The sequence below is a fragment of the Sceloporus occidentalis genome, unplaced genomic scaffold, assembly GCF_023333645.1.
Source record: "Sceloporus occidentalis isolate IW3139 unplaced genomic scaffold, rSceOcc1.0.p SCAF_7, whole genome shotgun sequence".
In the NCBI taxonomy this organism is placed as follows: Eukaryota; Metazoa; Chordata; class Lepidosauria; order Squamata; family Phrynosomatidae; genus Sceloporus; species Sceloporus occidentalis.
This window is the reverse complement of record NW_028316987.1, coordinates 14,175,672-14,189,932: the sequence shown is the minus strand read 5'-3', so window position 1 is coordinate 14,189,932 and position 14,261 is coordinate 14,175,672. Positions and strand designations below refer to the sequence as shown.

Sequence of the window (14,261 nt, the reverse complement as noted above, 5' to 3'; positions counted from 1 at the left end):
TGGATACTAACAGGACCTAAAAGTGTCCTTTCATACCACACAATTGTAGCCATAGATTCCGCTTTAACTTCCAATGGAATTCTGGGGTTTATATTTTGGTGAGGCACTAGAGCTCTGGCTGATGATTCCAAATGGCCCTTCCTAAACTGCGAATCCCCAAATAGGATGGAACAATCACAGTTAATAAGAAATCACAGTGTGATGTCTAGTGTGAAAGGGCCATCTGTATGTATTTGTCCATATAGGAAGATTTTCTGTAGGTGCTCCCAACCACTGGAGATGAGATGGGAAAAGACTAGAGGGAGGGACATTCTGTATTTCAATATGCTTACCCCAGAAGTATTCACCTGATGCCTACCCTGTTGGCCATGTCAGTACTAGACAATGACCTTCTTTATTTTCCCAGGCCCTTTAGACTTAATTTTAATTATGATGATTTTTCTTATCTGGCTTATAAAATCTTGCTGCTTTTTATTCTTATGTTACATGACTGTTTCAATCTCATTTGCTTGTAATAGTTTTCTATTTTCTTTTAATGTTAATTTCTCTGGGATATTTTTTTTAATTGAAGGGTGGTATAAAACTATTCACCATTAAGTAATATAAACATATAGCATTCTGCTTCTGATGCTGTAGAGATAAGATGGGGGAAGGGATCCTTTTTTATTTTACTGGATTACTAGAACATAAATCACACAATATTCTTCGTAAACCATAGGAATCGTCTCTTGAACCCAAGGATGTTCTTAGCTCTGAACATTGGTCCAGGATATTCTGCAATCAGATTGTGAAAACCTCTTGGTTGGCATCCTAAGCTGGATATCCAAGGGGAAAAGACAGGGAATTGTGAATTTTGATTTTAAAAGTGTCCCAGGTTACAAGGCAGGTCCAAGAAAGCAATAAAAATGCGTACAAAGAGGTGCTTCTTACAGGGAAAATCATGTGTCTCTTATGGAAGATGCCAGACAGGCTTGTCACATCTGTAATGGGAAGGTTTCTCCATTTATGTTCCAAGGAAACAGCTGGGCAATTCATCATGTGACAGAACGCTTCCAAGAATTCTAATATCATTAGTATCAGTACTTGTATTAGCATTGGTATTAGCATGATTAGGTTTTCTATTTGCATATAAAGCTACCAATTGCATGCCTGCACTAGACTGCCAGACAGTAAACAGTTTTAAACATTTCACCCTGTTTTATTTATATAAACATACAGATACATCTTACACATGTAGTAAATGCCAGATATATAATGAATATTAATGTTTAGTGGCAATTCCTGAAATTTCACGTACTTTATAAAAAGTTTCAGGAATGCTTGTGTCATGAGCCTTTAAAAAACAGAAACAAAACAACTGACCACAACAATGCATGATAGATTTATTTTTTAGTCACACTGTAGAAATACATAATGATACTTTTGTCATTAATGGAACAAATTCAATTGTTCTTTATTTCACAGGTTATCTCAGTAGATTTATGACACTTGTCTTTATACATGTGCTTTGTAGGCTAAATCCAAATGTTCATCCCAAGTGGACTAGTTCCACTGAATCAACTGAATTTATATAAATGTTGGCTTCACAAGTTCTTTTTGATTTAATGGATCTATTTGAGTTGGGACTAACAATTGATTTTAGCTGTGTGTCTGTGTTCAAATATCTAAAATACTGTCTGAAAGAGAATAAGAGGCTTGACCCACTCGTTTTACTGCACAGGAGGTAGAAATAATGAATGCTTTTGAGAATGTGCAAAGTGCTCTCCCCATTATCTCTGAGTAACTTTTCAATTTTTGGAGGCTGGAATAGAAAAGTTAGACAGCCAGAGAAGTGCAATTTATTCAGGTTTGTGTGAGTTAAGGGTAAGACCTGATGCTGATGACCCCATAGGATGCCTTCCAAACGCTCCAATTTAGGCACTTTGTTTGGTAAGATGAAGCTGAATTTGCTAGTGTTTAGCACCAGAAACTGTTTTTAATGGAATAGCAGCTCTGTCCCACTTTTCAGTTCAGCTGCTTTCTTCTGCAAAAGATTTTGTCTCCAAAATTCATTTTCACTATCTGAAAGGTAAAGTTAGCATGGATGCTGATTTCACATTTGCCTAGGCAGGGCAATGACTCATCTCTTTGGCTAGGGCTCAACAGATGCCTGTTGGCTTCTGAAAACAGCTGACAATACTGGTTTGCCAGATAAAACCCCCTGAAGCAAAGCAATCAGAAGTGAAAAGGAATATGAAGTGTCACTCCTAAAAGCACCCTCTCCTTCAGCCATACACACTGACATCTTGCTTGACCACAGGGAGTTCACATCACTTCTGGGAAGCACCCAGGCTTTGATTTTAGTGGCATTTCAGGGGAAGGATGAGAGTCCCAGGGCTGAATATAAAGCATGGCATAGTGGTTTGAACATTGGACTATGACTTTGGAGACTAGGGTTTGAATCATGAAAACCCACTAGGTGACCTTGGGCTAGTCACAGTCTCTCCAACTCAGTGGATGGCAATGGCATGTCCTCTCTGAAGAAGCTTGCCAAGAAAGCACATGAGGAGAATTCTTGGGAGACACAGGATATTTGAAACATCTCTTTTCAAAGATATGAGTAGGTTTTCAAAATGCCACCACAAAACTCTTGTAGTCCTCCTTGTAGTTCGGGATGAGAATGGCTGCATAGTTTCCCATGTTACCACTTTCTGGTATAACAGCAAATAGGAAATAGCAAGCCATGAACAAAAGAGTAGGGTCAATTTGGATGGGCAGGTAAATATGGAAGAATATGCCCCCCAGGGCACTAGCTGTGAGCATGCATCAAGTAGAAGCAAACACAGATTTGTCATGGATGTATACCCATAATGAAAACAGGCAAAAAAGGAAGTCTCCTTCTTGTTGTTGTTGTTGTTGTTGTTGTTGTTATTTGCATTCAGGTTGTTTCCAACTTATGGTAATTCTAAGGTGAACCTATCATAGGGTTTTCTTGGCAAGATTTGCTCAGAGGAGGTTTGCCATTGCCTTTCCTTGAGGCTGAAAGCATGTGACTTGTCCAGGGTCACCCAATGGATTTCATGGTGAGCTGAGAATTGAACTCTGGTCTCCAGAGTCCAACACTCAAACCACTAGGGACCAAGCTGTGGTGACCACTGTTCATTGCGCCATAGGCTTTTCCCATGTGTGCACTTGTGTGGAAAGGAGGTGTTTGCTTTGTATGAGGCACTAAGAGATGTTCCATTAACTGGAGCCTCCCAAGATGGGTGGCGGAGAGGAGTAGCTAAAGAGCATCTTGCTACTGGAAGGCCAATGTGCTTGCAAGGTGTGTGTGTGTAGAGGCACTGGCAATGCCTAGCTGAGACCTCAAGAACCAGAGGATTGCTGAGTGCCGAGACAGCCACCACAACAACAGCTAAGCATGGAAGTTACCACAACTAGCCCTGCAAGATGGCACAAGTGGCACACAAGCTTTTTCCCATCAGCAGCAACTGATCCTCTTGCTCCTCCTCCAACTTGAGGGATTGCAAGTGGGGCAGGTCAGGCAAGCAGGCCCCTCGGCTCAGAACAGAGGGCCCCCACACACACCAGTCCAGCATAGCTATACCCCTGCCCCCTTATACTGAGCCAGACCAATGGTCCACCTATCCCAGCACTGTAATTCTGACTGGTAGCAACTCTCTAGGGTTTTAGGGAGGGTTTCTTCCCTAGCTCTTTTGGAGATTAGGTGTTATTGTTTTGTGCCTTCAAGTCATTTCTGATTTATGGTGACTATCATGTGGTTTTCTTGGCAAGATTTGTTCAGAAGAGGTTTACCATTGCCGTCTCCTGAGGCTGAAAGCACGTGACTGGCCCACATTCACCCGGTGGGTTTCATGGCTAAGCAGGAACTTGAACCCGGTTCTCCAGAGCCATAGTCCAACATTCAAACCACTACACTAGGCTACTTGAACAACCCAGGCCTTCCATCTGAGTATTAATAAGGCCCAACTCTCAGTTGTTTCTAAAGTCAGATGTGATCAAGCATGTTCAGGGTGACATGTTAGGTGACACAGCACCATGGGCAGTCACAGATCCCTGTAAAGGTAGCTCTTTGATAGGTCACTGTATACACTGTGAACACACATTTTGAGAAGTTTCAGCCAACCGTGGATTTTTAGAATGTATAATGTGTTAAATATATATGCATGTTTTTAAAAAAATGATTTTTTTTAATTTAGAAAACTGTTGACTGAGGAATATTGCACAGAGGATCTAAACTGCTGCAACAGTTTCAGTGGTCACCTGTTCACTTCCAAATACAAAAGCATTAGTTATGACTTTCGAAATTTTCTATGTCTTGGGTTGAACTATTTGGAGGACAAATTACAATTACATTTTTCAGAAGAGAGGCCTTTCTCTCAATATGATTACTCTCAAAAGCTTTGTCTCCCATCTCCAAATATATTTTTAAAATTTTTAAAAACTCTTTTCAAGTTAGTAGTGTTGACACAATAATCCAGTTAACTTTGTTTTAACCTTATTTTATTATTTTTTTTAGTTGAATCTGTATTTTGATCATGTATGGCTTGGGCCCAGGGTACTTAGAGGACTGCCTCTCTCCGTACAATCCGCCCCGCACACTCAGATCAACAGGGCAGCATTTATTAAGAGTTCCAGAGGCCAGATTAGTTAACACCTCTAGAAGGGCCTTTTCCATCTCGGCCCCCACCCTCTGGAACTCACTGCCCGCTGAACTCCGCTCAGCTACCTCCTTGGCCCAATTTAAGAAGGGGTTGAAAACACTTTTCTTCGAGCAGGCCTACCCCTGACTCCTCCCCCTGAATGCCTCCCCCCCCTTTTTTTGCCAGTTGCACTGATGACCTGGCATGAGTTTTAAGTTAAATGTATTGTTGTTGTTGATTCCTGCCTTGTTATGTTATGTACATGTATTTGTATTGCTGTAAACCGCCCTGATGTTTTCGAAGGGCGGTATATAAATAAAGCTTTTATTTATTAATTATTATTATTATGTAAGCTGCTTTGGGTCCCAGTATTGGAGGAAAGACAAGATTGAGGGGGGAGGAAGCCTCCCCTTCTCTTTCTCTCTCTCTCTCTCTCTCTCTGTGTGTGTGACGAAAGAGAGAGGAGGGGAAAGAAGGAAAGAGAGATCCGCTGAAGCAGCCCCATATCTATGCTACTGACACTCTTTGGTGTTTTTTCTAACAAGTCACAAGGTGCTTCTGGTGATTATCAGGTTCTTCTCCCTATGTTATGCAATCTAGTTTTCTTTGCTCTAGTGAGTTTGAAACAGTTTAATTGTATTTAAGTTCTCTGAACCACATTTTTGGTAAATACAAGAAGGGATCAGCTTCCTCATTTAACAAGAAAGCAAGAACACTTGGCAAAGCAGCACCATTCCACTGCTAACTAATCAAATGTAGGTTTACAGAACCTGAGTGGCCAGATTAAACCAGAGCAAGTCCACCTTTCTTTCTTATGGTTTAAGAAGAAGCTGGGGGCTTGAAGACCAGGAGTATAAATAGTTTGGTCCTATCATGCACATTGCTGCATGCCTTGCAATGGAGCTCTTTATAAACAAGACTGAATATTACTACCATGAAACAGAAAATAGTAAGGAAAAATAGTGTCAATAAGTTTGGTAACTCATGGTGTCACACACACAAACATACACACACCCATTAACCTCCTCCCATGCCACACTATACAGAATCCTTAGTAATGTTTTTGTACCAATGTTACTCATTAATCGTAATGCCTATATATTTCTGAATGTCATGGGAATTGCTGTGACATAAAACAACTAGCAAAATTAACATTATACTTTTAAATTACAATATCATACAGCCTAAATGCATTTACATATACATAGTTCAAGGTGTTTGAAGTGAAAATTTGGTTAAAATGTGATGTTTTTAAAGAAAATTTTTCTTTCTCTCTCTGGTCACTAAGTCTCACCCCACTGACACCATCTCTTCAGCATTTTAAAGGGACAGAGGCAAGTGCCACAGCCAATTTCTGTCCAAAGGCAGATAGATGTTGGCCTACTGTCATCTCCCACCCTCAGGAAAAGGCTTTCACCTCTAACCCCCGTTTGATCCAGACATGACTTAGAGTTGCATTTTCATAACATCTTACATTCTTCATTGAGCTGAATCTGAAAGTGATATTTGATGAATACAACAGTACTCCAAAGCACATTCTTTGCTGATTCTTTGCTACTTGATACTTTCCCACAAATAACTTTACTCTCATAAACCTTCTACAATGAAGTGTGCAAATTGTTTGACTTGAACACCTTCAATGGTGGCGATGTCATTTTATTCTATTTGCTTAATTTATACAGGATATCGGCTGAGTGAAGTAAAAGAATTTAAGATATTTAACACAGAACTATAAGGGCATGATGCTCACCTTGCAGAGAAACTGAACACTTGCAAAGAGTGCTAATCTTTATCCATCAACTCAGATCTTGCAAAGCTTATCTTTTTATCATGACAGTTTCATTATGGCTTGCCTAATACTGTTCATGCGCAAAGATATGTGCAGTCTTGTTGATCTGGCATATCTTGCAAAAATCGTATTATTCTTATTTCCCATTTGTAGAGTTCAGGATCCTTTGAGGGAACAGTGTTTCCTGAGGATACACAATTCATTCATAACAAGGAAGGTGTGTAGTTAACTGATAAAGGATGGGAGACCTCCAGCTTGCTAGCTGGATGAGCCTTATGAGAGTTCACCATCCAGCAGGGGAGATTCCCTTCTAGGCCACAATCCCTTCCTGTGCTTGTCTTCCTTTTGTCCCATCCCTTCTACCAGTATTGCAAAAGAACTGCCTGTGACACTGTGAAAGGAGAAACCATTCTCATCTTCAGTAACTATGGCCTGATATAGATGGGCAGAATGGTGCGCCAAGATGCCACTACTTTCTGCCCCACATGGAGGCTACAGCAACCAAATACCATGGCCTCCAGGACCCCTAAAAACAGGGGTAGGCAACCCTTTTGAGCCGGGGGCCGGGTTGCTGTCCCTCAGACAACTGGGGGGCCGAAGCCAAAAAACAAATAATTAAATAATTTTTTAAAAATTAAATAAATAAATAAACCGGGACAAATGTAGGACAAAATTTTCTAATGGAGGGCACTTTTTAAATAAAAAATGGAGGACACGTGAAAAAATTTGCTGATTTTTAAAAAAAATGTTAAGATAAATGCATGTTTCTGAAGCTTCTATAGACAATTGCCCCACCATGCCCCTTGCGCGAGACGCCAAAGGCCCCGGCGACAATCGGCGGCAGGACCGGGCTGGGGCCGGTCCCAAGGCCTCGCCGGGCCGCATCCGGCTCGCGGGCCGCAGGTTGCCTACCCCTGCCTAAAAACAACCTGCTCCTTGCGGGTTGTTCTTAGGGTGCATGCAGGACACCATTGGCACCCTCATGTGCACTGATGACGTCCACGTGGTGTGGCGCCATTTGGATGCTGTCCCACACGTATGTCATCATGGCGGCGCCCATGTGGATGGTGGTGAGCCATTATGGTGTGCTCTGCTCTCCCGAGCCCTAATTTCGGCCCCAGGATGGCACTTTTTGCCCATCTGTATCGGACCTAATTTCTCCAGTCTGTGCTGGGAGAGGAACCCATGCTCTTATCTCTGATCACAGATTGCCAATCAGGAGTTGAAAATTAAAATGGGGTTTCCTCTTTCAGCCTTGCAGAAAAGCTGCTTCCTCTCCCTTTCCCCACATGGACAGATCATTCTGTGCCTCCCTTTGCAGAGAAAGGGATTTTTTGATATTGGGGGTGGAGTTCCAGGGGAGGGGCGGAGCTTAGGAAGAAGGAGCCCCGTCATTCATATCATCTGATCTCTCGGGGAATAACCCAGAAGGTACTTTGGTCTCTGGGATGGAAACAGTTCCCTACTCCTAACTACACAATCCAAAGGCAAATACTTTTAAAATGAATTGTACTTGGTGACGGTGATTGCCAACCATACTGTTCAAAGATAAATGAATGATGAAATGAACCTTGGCTAACACATCAGACATTTTAAAAGAAGCTGACGAAAACGAAATGATAGATTAAATGGGAGTGAGGTAACTTATTCTTTACCGTAAGGCTGGAAAGCCATATTGGATGGTGAACCCAGAGCTTTTCTTCCTCACTCCTTGAGATTCTCTCGGCTTTTGCTAGTCCTACTATTTCTTTTCTCCTTCTGTCCCACTCCACCATGCTTGTTTCATACGCAACGTCTCAAGCAAGCTAGAAACAGTACAGGCTTTCTGGTTCTTTTCCTACTCTGCAGCCATGATTTCCAATACTTTGGCCAGTAGTGTCATTCACCTCTAAAAGTTAAAATTGTGTTGTGGGAATGAGTTCAATCCTTTAAGTCAACATGTTCATCCAGAAATCTGGTTAGACTAGAGAATTGGGAAGATGTTTCTGTTGAACTGCTGAGGTATAACAGCCCAGATTTTGGAATCAGGAACAGACTGACTCTCCTATCTCCTAGTCCAAAAGGCCATCTCCAGTGTCACATATTTTCTGGCTATCTCTGTGCCCCAGGCAGGAATCAAAATGATAACACTACCTATATATTCAAATCATGTATACATTTACATTCATCCACATAAAATTAATTAGTTTGTTAAACCACCAAACTGTGAAGAAACTCAGAACAGCTATGTCTTAAGATTACCAAGCTACTCATCTCTCTGTCTTTTTTACATTATTTGTAGGCAGTCTTAATTTTTCCTGTTGTTGATCTCTCTAAAATGTATAGGTTTATACTGCAGGTGGAACTGAGCACTTGCAAGGGGCTCTAGCTGATCTAGAAATGCACCTATTTGCTATGCTGTTCTGAAAGCCCAGTGTTTAATAGCTGGTGAAGGAATAAACCTGCAATATCAACAGAAAATAACAAACTAATCTGGAAGGATAATAAATGACCAGGAGGTAGCATGTAGCAATAAGCATAAGTTAAGAAGATGGATGTGGAATGTATATATACAAACCCCCAACTCACGATAAATTATATTTTGGCCCAACAATATGTTAATGCATACAGACAGGCACTTACCTTTAAATTATCAATAGAATAAGAGGTGTTAGTCTTGATACAAAATACAATTGTAGTATTTGGCTTCTACTTTAGAGCATAATTGTACAATCGAAGACGGATATACATATTTATGTATTTGTAAAGTAGATGGAGAGCCCAATTCCCATCTCCTAAAATATGTTGGGTACAAATATGTTAGACCGTCTAGGTTCTTGGATCCAGGAATTAATCCTTTTTCATATTCTATGAGGCCACTCAATATGCCCATGGGTGTTTCTATAGTTGGATTGTTTTTTAAGGGAGGAGCTGTTTGAGGGAGACGAAGTAGTGACAGGAGAATTAATCTTTCATTTCTTCATTCATGAAGAAGGATAACGGAACAGATGGGTCTTGCCATTCAAATATCAGGATGCCTCCTCATGTATCAGAATAGTTCTACTTCACTCAAGATTTAGAGGCCTGTTTTGCTTCAAAAGTCCAACTGGATTCCAAAAGAGCTGTGTTTAGTAACCAAGCCCAGCCCTCTGAATCTGTTCGCACTGACTATTCCTTCACTTCTAACAAAGCTTTTCACTATAATGATCAGATGTGCCCTCTTTGCAACCTTTCCCTATAAATGTTCACTGAAAGTTGTTGTTATGAAACCTGGGGCCACAAGAGACCTGATTTAAATTACCCTAAATGAAGGGACCATGAATAGGAGAAAGCTTGTAGCCATGCTATAGATATACGATTCCAATACATTTGGCAAGGGCAATAAACTGCCTCTATACCATTTCCATACAATATGACAAAACGTAATTAAAATATTGCTATACATGCCAAAATGTTCGTGGTGCATTTTTATGACAATTTGCATGGAGCTAAAACAATTTTAAAAAATTGTTCATTTTAGCTGATTTCTTTGTTGTGTTCGCTTAGAATGGACTTAAGGAATGAACAGTATAGAAAGGAAGCCAAGAAAGAAGATGAGAGCCATATCTTGGTACAGTATTGTTGGAGCTATGTCTAATTCCGTTAGGTTTAGCATTTTTTGCTTCATTGATTTCAAAGAAAACCTTCACTGATTGGAAAAGACATTGACTGAGATACCAAATTATGAAATGCTGATATATTTTTAATTAACCTGAGATTTCTGCTCTGCTGTCAATTTCTTTTCCCCTCCCTCCCTTCCTTTTACAATGACAGATGAATCTTTGGCCAAATTTTCTTTATCTTTTATCTTTTTGGGGTTTTTTTTTTAAATGGGGGACTAAGAACAAGTTTTCTTTTGGAGTAATGGGGCAGTTTGCTTTTTGTAGAAGCAGCCAATGGGAAAAAAATTCTTGTAATTACCAAAAAGGAAAAAAAACCCTTCATAAAAATATGACTTTTATTTTGCTTGGCTTTATAAATGGCTTTATTGTGGCCAGTTGCTTTAAATCAAATATTTAAAAGAACCAAATAATACATATTCTCTCACGCAGGTCAAACATTTAAGAAAGAAGGATGGTCACAATTTAAATAGTGAAAGGGCAGGTCTGACAAATATCCTTTGACACAGCATTGTCAATATTCCATTATGATCTTCAGCAACATACTGTACCTAATAACAACAAATCTAAATTATACTTTTCCCACTCAGAAATTCTGAGCTTCCATCATAATTCAACTGGATTTACAGCATTAGTGCACAGTGCTTAAGAATTACGTTCTCTGATGTCGTTTCAAAGTACTAATGGCTGAGGCTGTGAAATTGCCTCTCAGATAAACTATGGAGGAAAGATCTATTAAGCGTCACCCTTTCGAAACAGAAATGCAATGCCATCACCTTGAAACTTTGCATGAATTCTGAAAAACGTGGAAGGATCAAAGATATGATTCAAAGCAAAGCGCTAACAGAGAATGCAAACACATATAGGAATATATCGTACAAATGAATCAATAAGTTGCCAAAAGTTTGAGACGAGGGGAAAAGGCATCTTACCACCAAATGGGGTAACCGGCTAAGACCTTTGCGTCACCAAAGAGAAAAGATAAAATTAATCCAAGCAGGTGGTAATCCATTAGTCCAGGCGTGGTGGCGAGGAGAAGACCACTCTCCACGAAGTTTGCCGAAAAACATTTAAGGACAATTTTTTTTGTAAAAAACAGAAAACAAATAAGAAGTCAGATTCTTTCTGTCCTCTTACCCATCCCACTCCTCTATGCACAAACCCTTAATAGCCCAAGAGAGTCCCCCTGAAGTGGGGGGGAAATGACTTTCTGCCTTGTCAGAAGTGAACCTCACTGAACCCTTTCCCCCACCCACCCCCGGACAATCTACTCAAAGCTTCTATTAAAAGTGCTGTGCTTTGGGGATGTCAGGGGACAGCCAATCAGATTGCATGGCCTAAGGTAAGGGATGAGCCTATAGTTCAGAGCTGTCAATCATTCCAACATTCCCCCCCTTTTCTGCAACTTTATTCCTAGTGCTGGCTAAGGGGAAGGAACAGGCAAACCTTGAAAGAGACTTTTCCAGGCTAACATGATTTCTTCCTTTTTGAAAAAAATCTCCAAGGGATGTTCAACGCATGGCCCCATCTGGCATGATATGATAAGGCAAGCCTCTTGGAGAAGGTAAGGAGGGAGGGGAAAGCAATCTCTTGAATTTCATTTCAATGCAGAGGGGGGAAAATGTCTAAATGCATCTTCCGTCAGCTGGATGGCAGAAGCAGAGCATGAAGTCACGTCAGTTTTGAATGGGCAGGAGAAGGGATAAATATCTCTGTTTAGCAAGTATTCCTTCTCGGTGTCAAGGGCTAAGGTCGGGTTAAAATTGACACATCTCTCATATTCTTCTTTCATAACTCTTCAGGGTGCTTTTAGGCTTAGAGGAGTAGCCAGTGTGGGGCAAAGAAAGATCCTTAATCTTCTCCCTTTTCCTCTACAGGATTAAGATTACTGACAGCTCCTGCAGAAGGCTGCCACAACTGAGGACAGGCTGTTGGATGCCCTGGAATTTTGTCTGTGTCAAAACGTTATGGGGAGCATGGGACATTTTCCCACATGTGAGGTCAATATCATTGGTATTTGGATACATGTCTGAACATTGTTAAGGCGGGACAAAGGGAGAGAGTAATTAGCCAACTGGGTGTATATTCTTGCTAATCAGAGGAAGACTGAGAGTCATATTATGCAAATAGGGGGGAAAAACCCAAATTGACAAGAATCATTTAATCCAAAGCCTTTACACATTGCATTTTAAGTGCACAAACAACGCAGGGGCAGTTCTGTACAGTGGCATGGTATAAGAGAGAGGAGTAAGGAGGTAAACAAAGGTTCTAGACACCTCAACTTCAGAGTTGGAGTGAAGGACTGGATCCCTAAATGATCCACACAAGCTATGGTTCTGCACAATAACACTTTAGATTGGGGGCTGGGGAATGCATCTTTGACTATTTCTAGTAGACAAGACCAGATTGGTAGTGAAGACTGTTCTGAGCAGTACCATTTCAGGATGGAGGTGAGGGACTAGCATTCTTAATGGTCTCCTGTACACTAACCATGGGATTATATCATTGAATGTTCTGCAGATGTTTTTTAAAACCTCCTGTGTGTACATTTGCCTTCAAGTCACCTGTTGACCTACGATGACCCCATGAATCTCATAGGGTTTTCTTGTTATTGTTGTGTGCCTTCAAGTTGTTTCTGACCTATGGTGAACCTAAAGTGAGCGGATGCAGTGGCTCAGTGGTTAAGACACCAATTCTGATGATTGGAAGACTGGAATGTTGGCAGTTCGAGGCCCAAGTGCTGCATGATGAGGTGAGCTCCTGGGACTAGTCCCAGCTTCTGCCAACCTAGCAGTTCGAAAGCATGCGAATGCAAGTAGATAGATAGGTACCACTTCTCAGTGGGAAGGTAACAGCATTTGGTGCAGTCATGCTGGCCCCATAACCAGTAGAGCAGTCCTTGGACAATGCTGGTTCTTTTGCTTAGAAACGGAGATGAGCACCACCCCCTACAGTTGGTTACAACTATGTCAAGGGACTACCTTTACCTCTTTAAAGTGAGCCTATCATGGAGTTTTCTTGGCAAGATTTGTTCAGAGGAGGTTTGCCATTGCCTTCCCCTGAGGCTGAGAGCATGTGACTTGCGCAAGGCCACACAGATGCCAAGTGGGGAATCGAACCCTGACCTCCAGAGTCCTAGTCCAACACTCAAAAAACTTCTTTGTTAAGAAAAGTCTTTGTTAAGAAAAACTGCCCAAATTCTGAAATCGTCTGTGATTTGATTGTGTATATATCAAATGTTGCTGCCACACTTCAGAAATAAAGATGTTTGACACCACTTTAACTTCCATTGCTCAGTGTTATGGAATTCTGGAGTTTGTAGTTTGGCTGGGCCCCAGACCTCTCTGACAGGGAAGGCTAAATATCTCATAAAACTACAAATCCCAGATTTCCATAGCACTGAGCCATAGAAGTTAAAGTGGTGTCAAACTGCAACCCCAAACCAAATAGTTAACAACCTTTTGTTTAACAGCACCTTTTAATGACTTTTAAAAAACTAGTGCATTAAAGTAGGCTAAATGGTGCTTCCTCTTTCTCCTCTATTTCTAATAGGAACACTGGAAGATGACTTCTATGGAGTAAGCCAACTAGTCTGTCTAACCAAGTATTGTGCCTCACAAATATTGTGTAGACTACAACTACCATCACCCCAGCAGCATTAGTGACTATGATGACTGGATGTGATGGGAGTTGTAATCCAATGCCACAGACGCTGGCCTACACAATGAACAAGAACAGTCAAAGGATGTCAAAATGAGAATCTGTCTCAGCTCCATGTGGAAATGTTAGGGACTGAAGAGACCTTTTGCCTGCAAAGACTGTGCTTTGCCACTTATCTCCAGCTGTTTTAAATTAATGCTTATAAAGCGTAAGAGAGAACTCTGACCTACACTATGACTATGAATCTGGAATCTGGGACTAGCAATACTTCAGATTAATTATCACAGCTTTCCAGGTTGAAAACTTGTGCGTGATACAGCTCCTACATCATGAAGGGACTGTTGTTTTTATATCAATTAATAATCTGACTAAATTGTGTGCATTTATGACAAAATTCACTTTCATTACCACTGTAGTCTTTTTGTTTTGTCTGTTGGAAGGCTTCTGGGTAGCTGATAATATTGCTGAAGTAGTTCACTGGTAGGAAATCTTAGGCATCACCCTGGTGCAGAGGGAGCATGAAGATTACAC

General features: G+C 40.9%; 1 protein-coding gene across 2 annotated transcripts in view; it reads right to left on the bottom strand.

The window, feature by feature from the left end:
- The window catches only part of LOC149309232 (proto-oncogene Wnt-3), a 36,036-nt gene extending 24,365 nt beyond the window's left edge, over nucleotides 1-11,671 (bottom strand). The window contains exon 1 of one of the 2 annotated variants that reach the window (XM_089531204.1): nucleotides 11,517-11,671. Coding sequence is in view for 1 of the 2 variants with exons in the window: in XM_089531205.1 (XP_089387331.1) it covers nucleotides 11,003-11,082 (80 nt within the window). In the remaining variant the exon portion in view is untranslated. Of the gene's footprint in view, nucleotides 1-11,002; nucleotides 11,083-11,516 lie in introns of those variants that run through there. The other variant, XM_089531205.1, reaches the window with a different exon arrangement.
- Nucleotides 11,672-14,261: the final 2,590 nt, after the last annotated feature.